The sequence below is a fragment of the Anomaloglossus baeobatrachus genome, chromosome 1, assembly GCF_048569485.1.
Source record: "Anomaloglossus baeobatrachus isolate aAnoBae1 chromosome 1, aAnoBae1.hap1, whole genome shotgun sequence".
Taxonomy (NCBI): Eukaryota; Metazoa; Chordata; class Amphibia; order Anura; family Aromobatidae; genus Anomaloglossus; species Anomaloglossus baeobatrachus.
In genome coordinates, this window is record NC_134353.1 from 942,672,609 (window position 1) to 942,693,682 (window position 21,074).

Here is a 21,074-nt window from a genome sequence, read left to right on the forward strand (position 1 = left end):
CAAACACTTTTTCCAAAACCAGATAACAGATTAAAACTGCACAGAGAGGGACGGGAGAGTTAGCACCCATTTATTCTAAGAACAGTAATAAGTGATCTTACGAGCCCCACAAATGGGTCAGCACAGGTGAGTGACTTGTGCAAATTTGCAAAAAGTTTTTGTGGTGATAAAAAAAGTCCATAATTATGGATTCAGATCTTTGGGAGGTATGCAAATCATTAATATTAATTACCGGGATCGGAGTTATTTTGCTGCTTCTCAACAAAGAACAGATAGCCCTGCAGGAATCCCCGGAGGTTTTCTTCAGCTATAGCTTCCCATTTCACCAGTACAGAACTGGATGTTGTCTCCTGTATTGTAAGATTTGGAGCCACTAATGGAGCTGAAAAAAACAGATTGTCTTTAGTATTAAAAAAAAAATAAAAAAATACTTTTAGAAAGGGACCGCAATGGGGTCAAAATCACCCCCTGAAGTCCTAATTGAACAGAGCTTCTTGTAATGAGAAAATCACTTTTGATCTTTTTTTTTTTTTTTTTTAATTAACGCAAATTAGTCCCTGGTATGTTGAGGCATCCAGCATATATAATTTTTGGAAGCAATCTGATAAATGATAAATATAATATCCTTCCTGCTGTATAGATGGACATTGCATAATATCTAGGGTTTATACTAAACAAAGAAGAGTAAGAAACCAAAATCAATCTTTGGCTTTTAGGGCAAAAAAAAAGTTGTAGGTTTTGCAACATCTAAAAAGAAGTAAAGGATCCTTAAAAAAGAGGAAAAAAATTGTTTTCTCATTCAACTCTGTTTTGAACACCCTCAATATTATACAATATAAATATACAGTAGGAACTTTTTTTATATATCTCAGTTAAAAGTTTCTGCAAAAAATTCTAGATACTCAAGTTTGAAAAACAAATGCTGTACCGCAAAATAGCAACTAAGTAGAATTAATAGAAACAAATATAAACAGAGTTAAAAGGGGTTGTTTTATTATGAAAACATCTGTCTTTGTGCTCAATTAGGACATATGGCCTTCAGAGAAGGGGTTGTTTTTACCCATAGCAGTCCCTTTCTACTACCTGGAGCAGTGAGCTTTCATTGTGGTGAACTCTACCACGTTTATGTGAATGGCAGCCATGCAATACTAAAAATCGTATCACATACAATGAAAAGTGGCGGATGAAGCTCCTTCGTCAGTGAAACTTTTGATTTGTTTTCTTTATTGAATCACATATAAGCAATTTCATTCAAAATTCTGTATCTCTTCTACGAGAACATTTGCAAATAATGTGGAAGTGGGGTGTGAGCTGACCCCATAGCGGTCCCGTTACATTAGATAGATCAGTGAGCGCTGCGACTTTCAGGGCTTGATAGAAGTTATAGTTTTGCAACAGTGGGTTACAGCTAATTAGGGAACACTGCTCCATAGGCTCTTGTGATGTTACTCACCTAGTTCCTCAGAATACACTAAAATTTCTTTCAGTAGCTGGTAGTCATCATTCTTACAGCAGTACAGCGATACATTGTATTTTTGCCCCGGTTGGAAAAGTTCTGAGAATACAGATAAACACAAAGTTACATAAATCTCATGTTACACATCTCATGTCTGATATTTGCAGACACACATGCCTCACTGCCTACTGATGATACCATACCTTAAAGGGGAACTGAGAATCTCCGCAAACTCCTTACTGTGCTGAGAATAGGGTAATAAGGAAATTGCAAAACACATCCCGAGTGACTCTCGCTTTGCCAAGATGTTGCACAAAACAATATTTTTATACCCGTTAACGCCAAAACTCGCTATACAGTGCTCAGTATAAATGAGTACATCCCATTGAAATGTAAAAGTAATATTTTAATTAGTCTCACAGAACACATCGCATTCATCCTGATCTTCTTCAGAAATGCAGCAGATGTGTCTTGGTTCATTGTCACGTTGGAAAGGTGCACGTCTACCAAGAGCACGGAGTGATGGCGGCATCTTCTCTGTTACTTTAGAGCAGAAGAGCTTTGAACTCATGATCCCATCAATGACATGTAGCCTCCGACACCAGCAGCTCATGTACCGCACACAAGGACACAGACACCACCAGGTCTCAAAGGAGGCAACAGGATTTTTTCTTTGTACTCCTTTCCTTTGTGATTGGTCTCATCACTCCAGAGTACAGTCCCAGAGTTATATTTTTCAGCCTTGGCACATTGTAGGCGGCTTTGTGCATGAGATTCCTTCATAAACAATCTCCATGTATTCCATTCCCTTGCAGTGTACGCCGGATTGTGTCACCCAGCTTGGCTGTCTTCTTCTTTAGCAATCTTTAGTGAACTTACATGTGGATTTTCCTCCCCCTTCTCAGCAGAAGACGCTCCCTGTTTAAGTAGTGACTTCTGTGGTCGGCTTGGAATTCTGCGAGATGTTACAGTTCCAGTTTTGCTAAATTTAATTATCACTTTTGCTCCAGTAACTGACTAATAAGTAAAGCTTTTCTGATCTTCTTGTAGCCTTCACGTGTCTGGTGTAAAGAATTTTTTTCTGTCTCTGACTGCGGGACATTTCTCTTCCATGTAGTGCCATTGCTAACATTTCTTTTCCATATGGTGCCATTGCTGACATTTACAAATACAAAAGAAAAGTGTGTCAGCTCACCCTCTGAGTACAGAGTCTGGTTTTCAATACACCGCTTGGATAAGGCAGAAAATCCAACAAAAGCAAGAGATTCCAGCACTGGAAGGACTGGACTGACAAGTCATGTCATATAATATTTCTCATTTATTCTTACATTAAAATAGTTGACAAACGGTCAGACAGCTAAAAAAGAGACATCCATGAAAATGGGGTGGGGGGAAATCACCTTCTGGTGACCATGATTAAGGCGTAGGCAGAAACGAGTCCGTCATTTTCCCACACCCACCCTTTCATGGATGTCTGTTTTTAGCTGTCTGACCATTTGGCAACTATTTAAATGTAGAAATAAATAGAAAATGTTATAGGACATGTCTTTTCAGCCCGATACTTCCAGCGTTGAAATCTCTTGCGTTGCTGACATTTCTCTTCCAAGTGGTGCCATTTCTCTCATTTCTTTTCCATGTGGTGCCATTCCTGATAATAGGAAATAGGAAGGGTTTTCGTGTGTAAATAACGGCATTTTAGGGTACATGCACATGTTTAGTATTTGGTACAGAAATTTTTATATCTCATGGCAGGAAAAATGCAGCTGCAAGAATTAACATGCAAATCTGCAAGAAGGAAATACTCAATGTGTGAACTACACTTGAGGATTCTCTTTGACTTTGCTGGCATCAGGATTCCCTTAAAGGGAAGGTAACGTCAAAAAAAAAAAATAATAACTGAAAAAAATGTAAAGTAATAATGTTTAAATGTTTTGTTTACATTTTTTTTTTTTTAATTATGCATAATTAAAAAAAAAAATTAAAAAGTTTGATATTTTGCACTGTTAAACACTAGGGGGAGCAGCTTCTGAAATTCTACTGAATTTCCACTGTATAAAAAGCTCAGATTACAGCCTGCCATAAAGTGGGCGGAGTCTGCTCTCCTGTGTGTGATGGCACGCCTCCCCTCTCCTAATCTGAGTGTTTACAACAGATAACAGAGAATGACATGTAGGAACACAGTGCACAGCCATTTTCATGGTGACCAGAAGTGTCTAAAGTGTCACCAAGGACAGCAGGAGTATCACACAGGATAGGATTAGATACACAGCTCAGCAGACAGTATCACACAGGATAGGATTAGATACACGGCTCAGCAGACAGTATCACAGAGGAGAGGATTAGATACACGGCTCAGCAGACAGCATAACCCAGGAGAGGATTAGATACACGGCTCAGCAGACAGCATAACCCAGGACAGGATTAGATACACAGCTCAGCAGACAGTATCACACAGGAGAGGATTAGATACACAGCTCAGCAGACAGAATCACAAAGGATAGGATTAGATACACAGCCCTGCAGATAGTATCACACAGGATAGGATTAGATACACAACCCTGCAGACAGTGTCACCGGTACACACACAGGTACTCGCATGAAGTGGCGCGCGCGTGCACGCACACACACACACACACACAATCACCCCTGATGGGGACCTTGTGCCACACACACACACACACACACACCTTTCACATCATTCCTCCCTGTGACCTCCGGTGGGCGCTCCAGGCAGCTGTGCTGCATGCCATCCTCCCCTGCGTCCGGCCGACATTTCACACATCCGATCGCATACACTCACACATCCAATCGCATACACTCATGATATCGCACATACCTGTACAATCGCGCGCGCACACGCACACACACACACACACACACACACACAGCAGCGCTGGGGGAGCTGCGGTAGCCGGCAGAGCGGGGACTTGGGAGAACGGAGGGAGGGGGGTGTCATTGGAGACGGTAACGGCAGTAGCTGGGGCAGAGCAGGGGCTGGGGAGAACGGAAGGATGGGATGTCATCGGAGACAGTAAGGAGGGGAGGGGAGGCGGCCCGTAATCACACATCCCGGCGGTTGACAGGGGTAAAGTGGAGCAAACAGCACACGCTGTGAGCTCCACAATAATGGCGCTGAACTACTCCGTCTTGTATTCTGGACAGCCCAGGGGGCGCGTCCACGTCACAGCAGACGCTCACTGTAACGTATGGCAAGGGGTCGAAGCCCGACTATCAGAGTCTATGCACAGGGGCTGCCATAAAGGAAGGAGTTACTGTCGTTACACACAAGGCAAATCCAGCATGGCCGCCCCCAGTGCCTCCAGTAAAATAAGAATTACATACAAAATGAAAATCGCAGCTTATTTAGTTTTTATTAGAAATACTTGATTTCATAATCACTATTTTTAATATAAAAATAAAAAACCGCGATACCTTCCCTTTAATGGTCTAAGACAAATCTGCACTCAAAAAGGTATAAATAAACTGTGCGCTAACAGCCTTACAGTCACCTGTCTGCAGGACATAGATGTAATAAATAGTTATTAGAATTTTAGAGTCTAAACTTTGGATTTGCATTTAAGACTGTCAATGGGGTGCACTCATTTTTGCAACATGGTATTGATTGAAATTGTTAGTACATTAATTTTTTGGGGTGCAAAATAAAACATATATGAGAGTATTTTGTAGTATTCTGATAAACTAAAGGTTTTCTGATAAATATCTTGGGGTGTACTCATTTATGCTGAGCACTTTATATTGCTTAATATATACCAGCCAAGCATTATAAATAGATTGCATAGTGTTATGCTTACTTCGACAGACAGCGCCACTCTTCTCCATGGGGACAGCTGGTATTGCAATAGAGAGAAGGTTACAATACCAGATACAGTATATCACAGAAGTGAGTACACCCCAAACATTTTTGTAAATATTTTATTACATCTTTTCCTGGGACAAGGAAAAGATAAATAAAATACTTAAGAAAATTTGAGGGGTGTACTCACTTTTGTGATATAGTGTATGTCCATAGACAAAAGTGTCGTCGTTGATGACTGACGAGTCACTGACATAATGGGGGGGGTCTGAGAGAGATGCCCACTGATTGATCGGCCTCCGGCATGATCTTACTGGAGCTGATGAAGCCGCTGGCAGAATTCGGGGAGAACCTCTTCCACATCAGCGATGAATCTGAGGGGTGACCGGACGGGATCCACTTCACCAAATATCCACAGGACGCGTTCGGCTCTCGGCTCCATGTGACGTTAATGCCATTGCCGCCCCCATCAATCTGCTCCACAGCGACATCTATAGGAAATAAATAATAATAAAAATACCATAATGGCTCCAAATCATGGGGCTCCTGCAGCCCCCCAGTTCCTGCAGTAAATGACCCTTCCTCCACAACTGCATAATCCCCATTACCTACTGTGGTATTGATGTGGTATCAAATTTTGAAGTTATTCCCTTCCCAACAGATGGGGATCATGTCTGAATCATAGGGGGTCCCCGCAATCCTGAGCACCAGAATTCTGAAGAGCCCCATGAATGGAGTGTGGCGGTCGGTCATGTGCACTGGCGCTCCATTCATTCTTATGGGAGCTCCCGAAGACCACCGCTCAGCAATATCCGATGGTCCCAGGAAAACTAAAGCGGCAGAGCACAGGATCGACCGGGGGGCGACGGGGCCGGAGAGTATACACCGAGGGGCGACGGGGCCGGAGAGTATACACCGAGGGGAGACGGGGCCGGAGAGTATACACCGAGGGGAGACGGGGCCGGAGAGTATACACCGAGGGGCGACGGGGCCGGAGAGTATACACCGAGGGGCGACGGGGCCGGAGAGTATACACCGAGGGGCGACGGGGCCGGAGAGTATACACCGAGGGGCGACGGGGCCGGAGAGTATACACCGAGGGGCGACGGGGCCGGAGAGTATACACCGAGGGGCGACGGGGCCGGAGAGTATACACCGAGGGGAGACGGGGCCGGAGAGTATACACCGAGGGGAGACGGGGCCGGAGAGTATACACCGAGGGGAGACGGGGCCGGAGAGTATACACCGAGGGGAGACGGGGCCGGAGAGTATACACCGAGGGGAGACGGGGCCGGAGAGTATACACCGAGGGGAGACGGGGCCGGAGAGTATACACCGAGGGGAGACGGGGCCGGAGAGTATACACCGAGGGGAGACGGGGCCGGAGAGTATACACCGAGGGGAGACGGGGCCGGAGAGTATACACCGAGGGGAGACGGGGCCGGAGAGTATACACCGAGGGGAGACGGGGCCGGAGAGTATACACCGAGGGGAGACGGGGCCGGAGAGTATACACCGAGGGGAGACGGGGCCGGAGAGTATACACCGAGGGGAGACGGGGCCGGAGAGTATACACCGAGGGGAGACGGGGCCGGAGAGTATACACCGAGGGGAGACGGGGCCGGAGAGTATACACCGAGGGGAGACGGGGCCGGAGAGTATACACCGAGGGGAGACGGGGCCGGAGAGTATACACCGAGGGGAGACGGGGCCGGAGAGTATACACCGAGGGGAGACGGGGCCGGAGAGTATACACCGAGGGGAGACGGGGCCGGAGAGTATACACCGAGGGGAGACGGGGCCGGAGAGTATACACCGAGGGGAGACGGGGCCGGAGAGTATACACCGAGGGGAGACGGGGCCGGAGAGTATACACCGAGGGGAGACGGGGCCGGAGAGTATACACCGAGGGGAGACGGGGCCGGAGAGTATACACCGAGGGGAGACGGGGCCGGAGAGTATACACCGAGGGGAGACGGGGCCGGAGAGTATACACCGAGGGGAGACGGGGCCGGAGAGTATACACCGAGGGGAGACGGGGCCGGAGAGTATACACCGAGGGGAGACGGGGCCGGAGAGTATACACCGAGGGGAGACGGGGCCGGAGAGTATACACCGAGGGGAGACGGGGCCGGAGAGTATACACCGAGGGGAGACGGGGCCGGAGAGTATACACCGAGGGGAGACGGGGCCGGAGAGTATACACCGAGGGGAGACGGGGCCGGAGAGTATACACCGAGGGGAGACGGGGCCGGAGAGTATACACCGAGGGGAGACGGGGCCGGAGAGTATACACCGAGGGGAGACGGGGCCGGAGAGTATACACCGAGGGGAGACGGGGCCGGAGAGTATACACCGAGGGGAGACGGGGCCGGAGAGTATACACCGAGGGGAGACGGGGCCGGAGAGTATACACCGAGGGGAGACGGGGCCGGAGAGTATACACCGAGGGGAGACGGGGCCGGAGAGTATACACCGAGGGTGAAGGGTCCAGATGTTACTGTATACACGGGGGATGATTGGGCATATCCCATTGTGCGGCGGCTGCAGATCCCGTGTCGGGTCACTCACCACTCGGCAGCAGCACCGTCGTTATCCTGGACGGCGGGGAGGATCCAGCATCGTTGATGGCCTGCACGGTGATCTCGTAATCCTGCTCATCGGTCAGGATGATGCTGGATCTGTTGAGATCTGCAGACACCTGAGCCTCCTCCGGGGACGTGTCCGCACCGTGCAGGGGTCTCCACGTCACTCTATAGGCCGTCACTACTCCATTAGCTTCTCTGATGGTAAAATGCTGGAAAACACGATCAGATTGTCAGCACCGACTGCAGTGCTCATCCTCGATCTCTGTACAGCGCTGTGGAATATGTGGGCGCTACACGTGCATCTATGGTGACATCTGCTGCCCCCAGAACCTTTGCTCCCAGGTAGAAAACCCTTGGCAATGGCAGCCGTGAGGCCATTGATTGCATCGAGAGGCCAGGATGAGAGCGCTCATCTCCGATCCCGGCTGTCAGCACAAGATGTGCCATGTTTATTGAAAACCTACTTCCAAGACTGAAATGACAGAATATGGGAAATTGATGTCGTTGACACCTTAGCGGACCCCGGCGGCTGCCGCTTACCTTCCAATACACCCGGACCTCATGCCCTCTGGGGTTCCACAGATTCTCTCTCCAAATATCCAGCTTTTTTAAAGGGGCTGTGGGGAAAAAAAAAGTCATCCTCTTATCAAGATAGTTTGTTTTTTCTTTTATAAGGTGAGACAAGGTTTAGGGGGCAGATGTAGACATGGCACCACCCGAGCACCCCGTCCATCGGCGCCACCGACGCACACCCCGACCATCGGCGCCACCGAAGCACACCCCGTCCATCGGCGCCACCGACGCACACCCCGTCCATCGGCACACACCCCGTCCATCGGCGCCACCGAAGCACACCCCGACTATCGGCATCATCGACGCACCCAGTCCATGTGCCCCCGAAACATCCCACCAGTGATCGGCGCCCTACCGGCAGGCCGGGTCCTGTGCCTTTTGGGATTTTTCCAATCGCTCCACTTCCAAAAATGATCATAAGATGCACATCGAACCCGGAAGTCATAGACATGATAGGGGAGGAGGTTGTTGATCTCACAGCTGTAATAGGAATCCTTATTTAACCCTTTCAGAGTAAAATTACGCTGAAAAACACAATGGTTAGGAGACACTTTAATGCAAAAATATGCAGATTTGGACAATTTCTTAGGCGCTGCAGCTAAACTGTGGGGATGCCACGGCTGCTTTTGGTTGCGGTATCTAAAGCGGGTAACCTCTTCACGACACATGATGAGGTAAATTCCTGCCGCCTTCCGTGGGCAGTCGGCAGCGATTGCTGCACATGTCAGCTGATTTGAACAGCTGACATGTGCAGCTATCAAGCACCAGTGGATTTGCTACCCACTCGTGCCTGTTAACCCCTTACAGCACGCTGTGAAAATGTCAGCGCGATGTAATAGCGTAAGGAATGAGCAATCAGATTGCTGTTCGTTATAGTCCCCCATGGGGTCTAGTAAAATAACAAAAAAAAAGTTAAAAAAAAGTTTTCACCCCCCCTCGCCATGTTGAAAATGAAAGGGTTAAAAAAACTAAAAGAAGGGAATTTTGTTTACTTACCGTAAATTCCTTTTCTTCTAGCTCTAATTGGGAGACCCAGACAATTGGGTGTATAGGCTATGCCTCCGGAGGCCGCACAAAGTATTACACTCAAAAGGGTTAAGCCCCTCCCCTTCTGCCTATACACCCCCCGTGCTCCCACGGGCTCCTCAGTTTTGGTGCAAAAGCAAGAAGGAGGAAAAAGAATTATAAACTGGTTTAAAGTAACTTCAATCCGAAGGAATATCGGAGAACTGAAACCATTCAACATGAACAACATGTGTACACAAAAAAACAGGGGCGGGTGCTGGGTCTCCCAATTAGAGCTAGAAGAAAAGGAATTTACGGTAAGTAAACAAAATTCCCTTCTTCTTTGTCGCTCTATTGGGAGACCCAGACAATTGGGACGTCCAAAAGCAGTCCCTGGGTGGGTAAAATAATACCTCGTAAGAGAGCCGTAAAACGGCCTCTTCCTACAGGTGGGCAACCGCCGCCTGAAGGACTCGTCTACCTAGGCTGGCATCCGCCGAAGCATAGGTATGCACCTGATAGTGCTTCGTGAAAGTGTCCAGGCTCGACCAGGTAGCCGCCTGACACACCTGCTGAGCCGTAGCCTGGTGCCTCAAAGCCCAGGATGCGCCCACGGCTCTGGTAGAATGGGCCTTCAGCCCTGAGGGAACCGGAAGCCCAGCCGAACGGTAAGCTTCGATAATTGGCTCCTTGATCCACCGAGCCAGGGTTGATTTGGAAGCCTGTGACCCTTTACGCTGGCCAGCGACAAGGACAAAGAGTGCATCCGAGCGGCGCAGGGGCGCCGTATGAGAAATGTAGAGCCTGAGTGCTCTCACCAGATCTAACAAGTGCAAATCCTTTTCACATTGGTGAACTGGATGAGGATAAAAAGAAGGTAAGGAGATATCCTGATTGAGATGAAAGGGGGATACCACCTTAGGGAGAAATTCCGGAACCGGACGCAGAACCACCTTGTCCTGGTGAAACACCAGGAAGGGAGCTTTGCATGACAGTGCAGCTAGCTCAGACACTCTGCGAAGTGAAGTGACTGCTACTAGAAAAACCACTTTCTGCGAAAGGCGTGAGAGAGAAATATCCCTCATTGGCTCGAATGGTGGTTTCTGAAGAACCATCAGCACCCTGTTCAGATCCCAGGGTTCTAACGGCCGCTTGTAAGGAGGGACGATGTGACAAACCCCCTGCAGGAACGTACGTACCTGTGGAAGTCTGGCTAGGCGCTACTGGAAAAACACAGAGCGCTGAGACTTGTCCCTTAAGGGAGCCGAGCGACAAACCCTTTTCCAGTCCAGATTGAAGGAAGGACAGAAAAGTGGGCAAGGCAAAAGGCCAGGGAGAAAAACCCTGAGCAGAGCACCATGACAGGAAAATTTTCCACGTCCTGTGGTAGATCTTGGCGGACGTTGGTTTCCTAGCTTGTCTCATAGTGGCAATGACGTCTTGAGATAACCCTGAGGACGCTAGGATCCAGGACTCAATGGCCACACAGTCAGGTTGAGGGCCGCAGAATTCAGATGGAAAAACGGCCCTTGAGACAGCAAGTCTGGTCGGTCTGGTAGTGCCCACGGTTGGCCGACCGTGAGATGCCACAGATCCGGGTACCACGACCGCCTCGGCCAGTCTGGAGCGACGAGGATGACGCGGCGGCAGTCGGCCCTGATCTTGCGTAACACTCTGGGCAACAGTGCCAGTGGAGGAAACACATAAGGGAGCTGAAACTGCGACCAATCCTGAACTAAGGCGTCTGCCGCCAGAGCTCTGTGATCTTGAGACCGTGCCATGAACGCCGGTACCTTGTTGTTGTGCCGGGACGCCATGAGGTCGACGTCCGGCACCCCCCAGCGGCAACAGATCTCCTGAAACACGTCCGGGTGAAGGGACCATTCCCCTGCGTCCATGCCCTGGCGACTGAGATAATCTGCTTCCCAGTTTTCATTGATCTGAAGCGAGGACTCTTGCTGGGTCCACGTACCCTGAGCCCTGTGGTGAAGAAAAACCGCTCCCCACCCTGACAGACTCGCGTCCGTCGTGACTACTTCCCAGGATGGGGGTAGGAAGGATTTCCCTTTCGATAATGAAGTGGGAAGAAGCCACCACCGAAGGGAAGCTTTGGTCGCCTGCGAGAGGGAGACGTTCCTGTCGAGGGACGTCGGCTTCCTGTCCCATTTGCGTAGGATGTCCCATTGAAGAGGACGCAGGTGAAACTGTGCGAAAGGAACTGCCTCCATTGCTGCCACCATCTTCCCCAGGAAGTGCATGAGGCGCCTCAAGGTGTGTGACCGACCTTGAAGGAGAGATTGTACCCCTGTCTGTAGTGACCGCTGCTTGATCAGCGGAAGCTTCACTATCGCTGAGAGGGTATGAAACTCCATGCCAAGGTATGCCTGGGCCGGTGTCAGATTTGACTTTGGAAAATTGATGATCCACCCGAAACTCTGGAGAGTCTCCAGGGTAGCGTCGAGGCTGTGTTGGCATGCCTCTAGAGAGGGTGCCTTGATCAACAGATCGTCCAAGTACGGGATCACCGAGTGACCCTGAGAGTGGAGGACCGCTACTACAGTAGCCATAACCTTGGTGAAAACCCGTGGGGCTGTTGCCAGGCCGAACAGCAGTGCCACGAACTGCAGGTGTTCGTTCCCTATGGCGAAGCGCAAGAAGCGCTGGTGCTCTGGAGCAATCGGTACGTGGAGATAAGCATCTTTGATATCGATCGATGCAAGGAAATCTCCCTGGGACATTGAGGCGATGACGGAGCGGAGGGATTCCATCTGGAACCGCCTGGTCTTTACGTGTTTGTTGAGAAGTTTCAGGTCCAGGACAGGTCGGAAAGACCCGTCCTTCTTTGGGACCACAAACAAGTTGGAGTAAAAACCGTGGCCCTGTTGCTGAAGAGGAACAGGGACCACCACTCCTTCTGCCTTCAGAATGCCCAGCACCTGCAGAAGAGCCTCGGCTCGTTCGGGAGGCGGGGATGACCTGAAGAATCGAGTCGGGGGACGAGAGGTGAACTCTATCTTGTAACCGTGAGACAGAATGTCTCTCACCCAACGGTCTTTTACCCGTGGCAGCCAGGTGTCGCAAAAGCGGGAGAGCCTGCCACCGACCGAGGATGCGGAGTGAGGATGCCGAAAGTCATGAGGAAGCCGCTTTGGTAGCGGCACCTCCGGTGGTCTGTTTAGGACGTGACTTAGACCGCCATGCATCAGAGTTCCTTTGATCTTTCTGAGGCCTTTTGGACGAGGAGAATTGGGACCTGCCCGCGCCCCGAAAGGACCGAAACCTCGACTGCCCCTTCCTCTGTTGGGGTATGTTCGGTTTGGGCTGGGGTAAGGATGTATCCTTTCCCTTGGATTGTTTGATGATTTCATCCAAACGCTCGCCAAACAATCGTTCGCCAGAAATTGGCAAACTGGTTAAGCGCTTTTTGGAAACAGAATCTGCCTTCCATTCCCGTAGCCACAAGGCCCTGCGGAGTACCACCGAATTGGCGGCTGCAACCGCCGTACGGCTCGCAGAGTCCAGGATAGCATTAATAGCGTAAGACGCAAATGCCGACGTCTGAGTGGTTATGGACGCCACCTGTGGCGCGGACGTGCGTGTGGCTGCGTCAATTTGCGCTTGACCTGCTGAGATAGCTTGTAGCGCCCATACGGCTGCGAATGCTGGGGCAAAAGAAGCGCCGATAGCTTCATAGATGGATTTCAACCAGAGCTCCATCTGCCTGTCAGTGGCATCTTTGAGTGAAGCCCCATCTTCCACTGCAAGTATGGATCTAGCCGCCAGTCTGGAGATTGGAGGATCCACTTTGGGACACTGAGTCCAACCCTTGACCACGTCAGGGGGAAAGGGATAACGTGCATCCTTAAGGCGCTTAGAAAAACGCTTATCTGGACAAGCATGGTGATTCTGGACTGCCTCTCTGAAATCAGAGTGGTCCAGAAACATACTCGGTGTACGCTTGGGAAACCTGAAACGGAATTTCTCCTGCTGGGAAGCCGACTCCTGAGGAGGAGCTGAGGGAGAAATATCCAACATACGATTGATGGACGCAATAAGGTCGTTCACTATGGCGTCCCCGTCCGGAGTATCAAGATTGAGAGCGGCCTCAGGATCAGAATCCTGATCCGCTACTTCCGCGTCATCAACCAGCGATTCCCCTCGCTGAGACCCTGAACAATATGATGATGTCGAGGGAAAATCTAAGCGAGCTCGCTTAGTCGGTCTGGGGCTGGGGTCTGTGTCAGAACCCTCAGCTTGGGATCCATGAGATACCCCGGGAGGACATTGTTGGTCCAGCTGAGGTGGGCCAGGGAACAAAGAATCAACAGAGTCCCTGTGCTGAGATACCGGTCTGGACTGCAAGGCTTCTAGTATCTTAGCCATAGTCTCAGAGAGTTTTGCAAACTCCGTCCCTGTCACCTGAACAGTGTCAGCAGGTGGCTCCCCCTGGGCCCCCCTAGCAGAGGCTCTGGCTGAGTAAGTGCCACAGGGGCCGAACAGTGCCTACAATGAGGGTCAGTTGAACCTGCCGGTAGCGGGGTCGTACATGCGGCGCAGGCAACATAATAAGCCTGTGTTTTGGCACCCCTGCCTTTCGTGGGCGCCATGCTATTATCTTCCCTGAGCAACACAATAGGGTATATAGCCAGAAATCAACTGTGCACTATACGGTGTAAAATAAACATATAATGTTACACTACTGCACAATGGGGCTAGCACCACAGGTGCTGCTTACCACCCGCTTAAAGCGGTTGTGAGGCCACCAGAGTCCCTGCCTGGGTCTCCCAGATTTTGTCCCCCTCTGCAGCGTCCGAGGAGCTGACAGGAATGCGTCCTGAGGAGAGGAGAGAGCCGTGGGCGTGACCCAGAAAGAGCGGGAACTGGTGCCTGCACTGTGCACAGTGAGAGGGGTGGAGTATGCAAAGCATGCTCCAGCCCTCAGTGCTGCTCGTTCTGTGCAGCGTCCCGCCCTTCCCCTGCCTGTCAGGGCTGTGGGCGGGAGGAAAGGAAACTAGGCCGCAAAAAGCCGGGGACTCTAGTAATAAACGCGGCCGCCGTAAAAGCGCGGCCGGCGTGGAAGTCCCCGGCGCACTACAAGTCCCAGCCGCGCCGCAGTTGGCAGCGGCGGTCAGTGCGGCAGTCCCTATACATAAACACACTCAGCAATGCTGAGTGTGTAATGGCACATATTAACCCGGTCAGCGCCGCGGTCCCCGGTGCACTAGCACACCCAGCAAAGCTGGAGTGTTGCTGTGCGCGGTCCCCACGGGGACACAGAGTACCTCCAAGTAGCAGGGCCATGTCCCTGAACGATACCCGGCTCCTATCCAGCAGGCTCCACAGGAGTTGTGGATGAAGCACGGTCTCCTGTGCCTGGAGACCGATAGGATCCCACTTCCACCAGAGCCCTGAGGGGGATGGGGAAGGAAAACAGCATGTGGGCTCCAGACTCCGTACCCGCAATGGATACCTCAACCTTACAACACCGCTGACAAGAGTGGGGTGAGAAGGGAGCATGCTGGGGGCCCTATATGGGCCCACTTTTCTTCCATCCGACATAGTCAGCAGCTGCTGCTGACCAATCTGTGGAGCTGTGCGTGCGTGTCTGACCTCCTTCGCACAAAGCAAAAAACAACTGAGGAGCCCGTGGGAGCACGGGGGGTGTATAGGCAGAAGGGGAGGGGCTTAACACTTTTGAGTGTAATACTTTGTGCGGCCTCCGGAGGCATAGCCTATACACCCAATTGTCTGGGTCTCCCAATAGAGCGACAAAGAAATATACACACGTTTGGTATCGCCGCGTTCACAAATGCCCGATCTATCAAAATATGAAATCATATAATCTGATCGGTAAACGGCGTAGAGGCAAAAAAATTCCAAACGCCAAAATTATGTTTTTCGTCGCTGTAAATTTTGCGCAAAATGCAGTAACAGGCGATCAAAAAGTAGCATCTGCGCAAAAATGGTACAGTTAAAAATGTCAACTTGAGATGAAAAAAATAAGCTGTCACTGAACCCCATATCCCGAAATATGAGAACGCCACGGGTTGTGGAAAATGGCGCAAAAAGTGCACCTTGTTTGGACAAATTTCTGCATTTTTTTTTAACCCCTTAGATAAAAGTAAACCTAGTCATGTTTGGTGTCTACGAACTCGCACTGACCTGAGGCATCACACCGACACTTCAGATTTACCATATAGTAAACATAGTGAATAAAATATCTCAAAAACAATTACGCAATCACACTTTTTTTGCAATTTTTTTTACACTATATGGTAAAACTTATGGTTTAATTTAAGAGTAGAACTCGTGCCGCAAAAAATAAGCCCTTAGACCCTGTGCGCACTGGAAAATGGAATTTTCTTAAGAAAATTCCGCAGGCTCTTAAAGATTTCCGCACCTGCGGGAAAAAAAACGCAAAAAATTCGCACCGAAATCCGCATGCGGCATGTTGTGTATTGTTGCGGATTTGGTGCGGAATTGCCGCAGGTTGTTCCCTGCGGGATTTCACAGTTCTCCCCGCTCCTGCTGTCCATGGTGCTGAAGTCTCCGGACCGTGCTTTTGTCCCGCGCGGCTGCCTCCGGCGCTCTGCTGTTTGCGGGTCAGCTGTGCACTGCATATGCATGAGCCGGCCTGGAAGCAGGAGAAGGTGAGTATAAGATCAGCGGTGACTTCAGTCAGCTGATGTGCAGTGACCGCTGGAGTCCTCCACCTGTTACTGCAAAGCACATGAGTGACGTCCTCGCTGATCCCGGTGGCTCACTTCACTTGCGTCCTGACCCTCACAGTGAGCAGTCATGGTCTATGGCGCTCACTGTGAGTGCCAGGTGTAGCAGAGCTGGAAGCGTCGTGGGACATCTTGTGGATTACGTCAGAAATGGAGGGCTATTATTAGGGGTTAATAAAGTGGTGAAAGAGGGGTTTTTTTTGTCTTTTATTTCAAATAAAGGATTTTTGGGGTGTTTGTGCTTATTTACTTTCACTTACAGTTTAGTGATGAGGGGGTGTCTCATAGACGCCTGCCATCACTAAACTAGGACTTAGTGGCAGCTATGGGCTGCTGCCATTAACTCCTTCATTACCCCGATTGCCACAACATCACGGCAAAGGGAAGAGCCGGGAAAAGTCCGGGACTGTCGCATCGAATGGATGCGGCAATTCCGGGGGCGGCTGCTGGCTGATATTTTTAGACTGGGGGGCTCCCCATAACGTGGGGCTCCCCAGCCTGAGAATACCAGCCCCCAGCAGTGAGGCTTTATCCTGGCTGGTTATCAAAATTGGGAGGGGGACCGCACGCCGTTTTTTTTTTTATTTATTTTACTGTACGCTATAGACTCGCCCACCGGCGGCTGTGATTGGTTGCACTGAGACAGCTGTCACTCAGCGTGGGGGTGTGTCTAGCTGCAACCAATCATAGGCGCCGGTGAGCAGGGAAGGAGTGAATACGAGATGGAATAATCAACCGGCTCTGGAAGATGAAAGAGCCGCCGCGGGAGCGGTGTGACAGCCGCTCGGTCATCGGTGAATATGTAGCGCTTGCTCCTACCCCTTTGCGCCAGATTGTGTTCCCCATAAACTTTATATGGGGAGCAGCATCTGGCCAGATACCGGGGATCAATCCTCCGCCAACCCAGAGTCAGCGGGTGATTGATCTGCCAACCTCGAAACCGCAGGCACCTGCGGAAAAGAAGTGACATGCAATTGTTTTTGCTGCGGGAATCCCGCAGCAAAACATGCAGCTGTCAAAATCCGCATAGTGCGCACAGCATTTTTTTCCCCATAGGTTTTGCTGGTGATTCACTGCAAAGATGTTATGAACATTTTCTGCAGCGAAACATGCCGCAAAACCGCAGGAAGTCCGCGGCAAAAACCGGCAAGTGCGCACAGGGCCTTATATGGCAAAATTAAGCGTTACGACTCTCGAAAGAAGGGAGCAAAAAATAAATAAAAAATGGAAAAACGGAAACTGCAAACACAGCGGTGATTACCGGCGCCAAGAGGAAAAAGATCTGGTAGATGAGCGCCCCCCGGTGAGGAGACTCGGTCCTTACCGTCTGCGGCTCTCCGAGCAGCGGCCTGACATCAACCTCACACAACAGGTTAACTGAAGTGTACGTGCCAGGCAGGACCCAGGAGAGGTAAACCTCGCGGGCGCTGCTGTCACTGATCAGCAACTTATCCACAGGCAAAGGGTGAACTGGAAGAAAAGGGAGAAAAAAAAAAAAAAAGAAGATGACATGAAAAGGAACAAAAACAAACAATCCGATGCTTAAAAAGGAAAAAAAAAATCATATGACAACTATAATGAAAATAGCACATGAAGACTCAATTTTCTTTTTGGGGAGGATGATCTGCAGGAAAGGGGAGGAGGATCGGCTGGGAAAGGGGAGGAGGATCGGCGGGAAAGGGGAGGAGGATCGGCTGGGAAAGGGGAGGAGGATCGGCTGGGAAAGGGGAGGAGGATCGGCTGGGAAAGGGGAGGAGGATCGGCTGGGAAAGGGGAGGAGGATCGGCTGGGAAAGGGGAGGAGGATCGGCTGGGAAAGGGGAGAAGGATCGGCTGGGAAAGGGGAGGAGGATCGGCTGGGAAAGGGGAGGAGGATCGGCTGGGAAAGGGGAGGAGGATCGGCTGGGAAAGGGGAGGAGGATCGGCTGGGAAAGGGGAGGAGGATCGGCTGGGAAAGGGGAGGAGGATCGGCTGGGAAAGGGGAGGAGGATCGGCTGGGAAAGGGGAGGAGGATCGGCTGGGAAAGGGGAGGAGGATCGGCTGGGAAAGGGGAGGAGGATCGGCTGGGAAAGGGGAGGAGGATCGGCTGGGAAAGGGGAGAAGGATCGGCTGGGAAAGGGGAGGAGGATCGGCTGGGAAAGGGGAGGAGGATCGGCTGGGAAAGGGGAGGAGGATCGGCTGGGAAAGGGGAGGAGGATCGGCTGGGAAAGGGGAGGAGGATCGGCTGGGAAAGGGGAGGAGGATCGGCTGGGAAAGGGGAGGAGGATCGGCGGGAAAGGAGAGGAGGATCGGCGGGAAAGGAGAGGAGGATCGGCTGGGAAAGGAGAGGAGGATCGGCTGGGAAAGGGGAGGAGGATCGGCGGGAAAGGGGAGGAGGATCGGCTGGGAAAGGGGAGGAGGATCGGCTGGGAAAGGGGAGGAGGATCTGCGGGAAAGGGGAGGAGGATCTGCGGGAAAGGGGAGGAGGATCGGCTGGGAAAGGGGAGGAGGATCGGCTGGGAAAGGGGAGGAGGATCGGCTGGGAAAGGGGAGGAGGATCGGCTGGGAAAGGGGAGGAGGATCGGCGGGAAAGGGGAGGAGGATCTGCAGGAAAGGGGAGGAGGATCTGCAGGAAAGGGGAGGAGGATCTGCAGGAAAGGGGAGGAGGATCTGCAGGAAAGGGGAGGAGGATCTGCAGGAAAGGGGAGGTGGATCTGCAGGAAAGGGGAGGAGGATCTGCAGGAAAGGGGAGGAGGATCTGCAGGAAAGGGGAGGAGGATCGGCGGGAAAGGGGAGGAGGATCGGCTGGGAAAGGGGAGGAGGATCGGCTGGGAAAGGGGAGGAGGATCGGCTGGGAAAGGGGAGGAGGATCAGCTGGGAAAGGGGAGGAGGATCGGCTGGGAAAGGGGAGGAGGATCGGCAGGGAAAGGGGAGGAGGATCGGCAGGGAAAGGGGAGGAGGATCGGCAGGGAAAGGGGAGGAGGATCGGCTGGGAAAGGGGAGGAGGATCGGCGGGAAAGGGGAGGAGGATCTGAAGGAAAGGGGAGGAGGATCTGCAGGAAAGGGGAGGAGGATCTGCAGGAAAGGGGAGGAGGATCTGCAGGAAAGGGGAGGAGGATCTGCAGGAAAGGGGAGGAGGATCTGCAGGAAAGGGGAGGAGGATCTGCAGGAAAGGGGAGGAGGATCTGCAGGAAAGGGGAGGAGGATCTGTGGCAAAGGTGAGGAGGATCTGTGGCAAAGGTGAGGAGGATCTGTGGGAAGCAGGGGTGGGTGGGGGGGAGAGGATGAGGAGATGTGGGGAAAAGGGAGGCGGTTGGAGGGTCTGTAAGGGGGAGTGGTCCTGCTTAAATCTCTTGTTCTGGATTTCAGGCTCATATCTACAATGACAAATCCCAACTGAAAAATGTCAAAATCAGGAATCCATTCTGCTTTCCTGCAGAAACAGCGCCACCTCTGCCTGTGGGTTGTGTCCGGTATTGCAGCTCGGCCCACATTGAAGTGAATGTCGCCACAATACTGAATTTACGGCTATGAAAGCTACGAGGAGTGGGTGTGAGGACCCCGCACTTACGCCTTTGGGTGACATTGATCGTGAAGGAGGCGTTGGAGGTTCCCAGTGGATTTGCGGCGAGGAGGAGGAACTCGTGCAGCTCCTGCTCCTTCTTTATGTCGTAGCTGCAGTTGAATTCCTCCTGATCTTCTCTAAATCCGGAACACGAGGTGTTAACTCCCGAGAACCTGAAACATCAATCAGTCGCCTCGTTACATGAAACCCCCCAAAAATCCTCACCGCCCCCTCCAACAAGATGCATTATGGGAAAACTGAACGGGAGAAGATTCTCCTCATTTTTACTACTTGCTAGAAAAGTTTTGTTGCAATTGGGTCGCTTTAAAAATGTTGCATAAGACCCTTGTGTTGCATTGTCTATCGCTGGCTGCAGAAGGAGTTAACTGAGAAACCATCAGTGAGCTCCTTGTGATGGGAGAGTTTGTAACTCTCGTCTTCCGTCCTCTGAGCCCTACATGAAAGTGGAAATGAACTTGCGGTCATTAATCCCCCGAGAATCGCTTAGAAGAAGAGGAGTGAGCTCACTGATGGATTCTCAGTTACCTCATTCCAGCAATACACACAACATAGAGATGGATGGGTGGTAGCCCCTTTAATTTGGACTGTTACCTCTCATACAGGGTGTACTTTGTGCCGCGGTCCACGCCGTACAGTCCGGTGTCTCGTCCGGCCTTCCAGGTGCAGTTGATCACCGTGAGGTGCCGGGCTTCACAGCTGAAATCGCGGGGCTTGTCCGGCGGATCTGCAAGAGGTGAATTCACGATTACTGCTCCTGGTGAACGGCGGAGAAAAGAAGGACGTAACGATCAGACGCCGCGGTCACTCCCACCATCCAGCAGGGGGCGCCACAAGACAGGTCAAAATGTGACAAAAAAAATAACCTTGTGCTAATAAATAACATTCTGTGTATGTATGTGACCGCTGCAGCCAATCACATCACTGGCCTCACCCTACTCATGCCATACATGAAGGTTGAACTAGATGAACCTAGGTTGCAACCTATGTAACTATGTGACCACTGCAGCCAATCACATCACTGACCTCAATATCCCTATGTCATACATGCACATAAACACTACAGCCAATCACATCACTGGCTTGAGCGCTCTCATGCTGTACATGTAACCGCTGCAGCCAATGACATCCCTGACCTCAGCACACATGATGACCGTGTGACCCCTGCAGCCAATCACATCACAGGCCTCAGTGCTTTTGCGCTGTATATATGCCCACTGCAGCCAATCACATCACTGGCCTCAACACTCATGCCGTACATGTGACCGCTGCAGCCAATCATATAGCTAGCCTCAATGCTTTTAGGTCATACATCCACATAACCACTGCAGCCAATCACTTTAGTAGCC

General features: G+C 51.1%; 1 protein-coding gene across 1 annotated transcript in view; it reads right to left on the minus strand.

Moving 5' to 3' along the window:
- The window catches only part of LIFR (LIF receptor subunit alpha), a 105,297-nt gene that overhangs the window by 11,377 nt on the left and 72,846 nt on the right, over window positions 1-21,074 (minus strand). Inside the window, exons 8-16 of the mRNA XM_075328680.1 lie at window positions 20,320-20,452; window positions 19,714-19,880; window positions 17,489-17,634; window positions 8,787-8,955; window positions 8,399-8,475; window positions 7,842-8,067; window positions 5,585-5,761; window positions 1,454-1,555; window positions 233-382 (exon numbers count right to left, since the gene is read on the minus strand). Of these exons, the coding sequence (XP_075184795.1) occupies window positions 233-382; window positions 1,454-1,555; window positions 5,585-5,761; window positions 7,842-8,067; window positions 8,399-8,475; window positions 8,787-8,955; window positions 17,489-17,634; window positions 19,714-19,880; window positions 20,320-20,452 (1,347 nt within the window). The remainder of the gene's footprint in view (window positions 1-232; window positions 383-1,453; window positions 1,556-5,584; window positions 5,762-7,841; window positions 8,068-8,398; window positions 8,476-8,786; window positions 8,956-17,488; window positions 17,635-19,713; window positions 19,881-20,319; window positions 20,453-21,074) is intronic.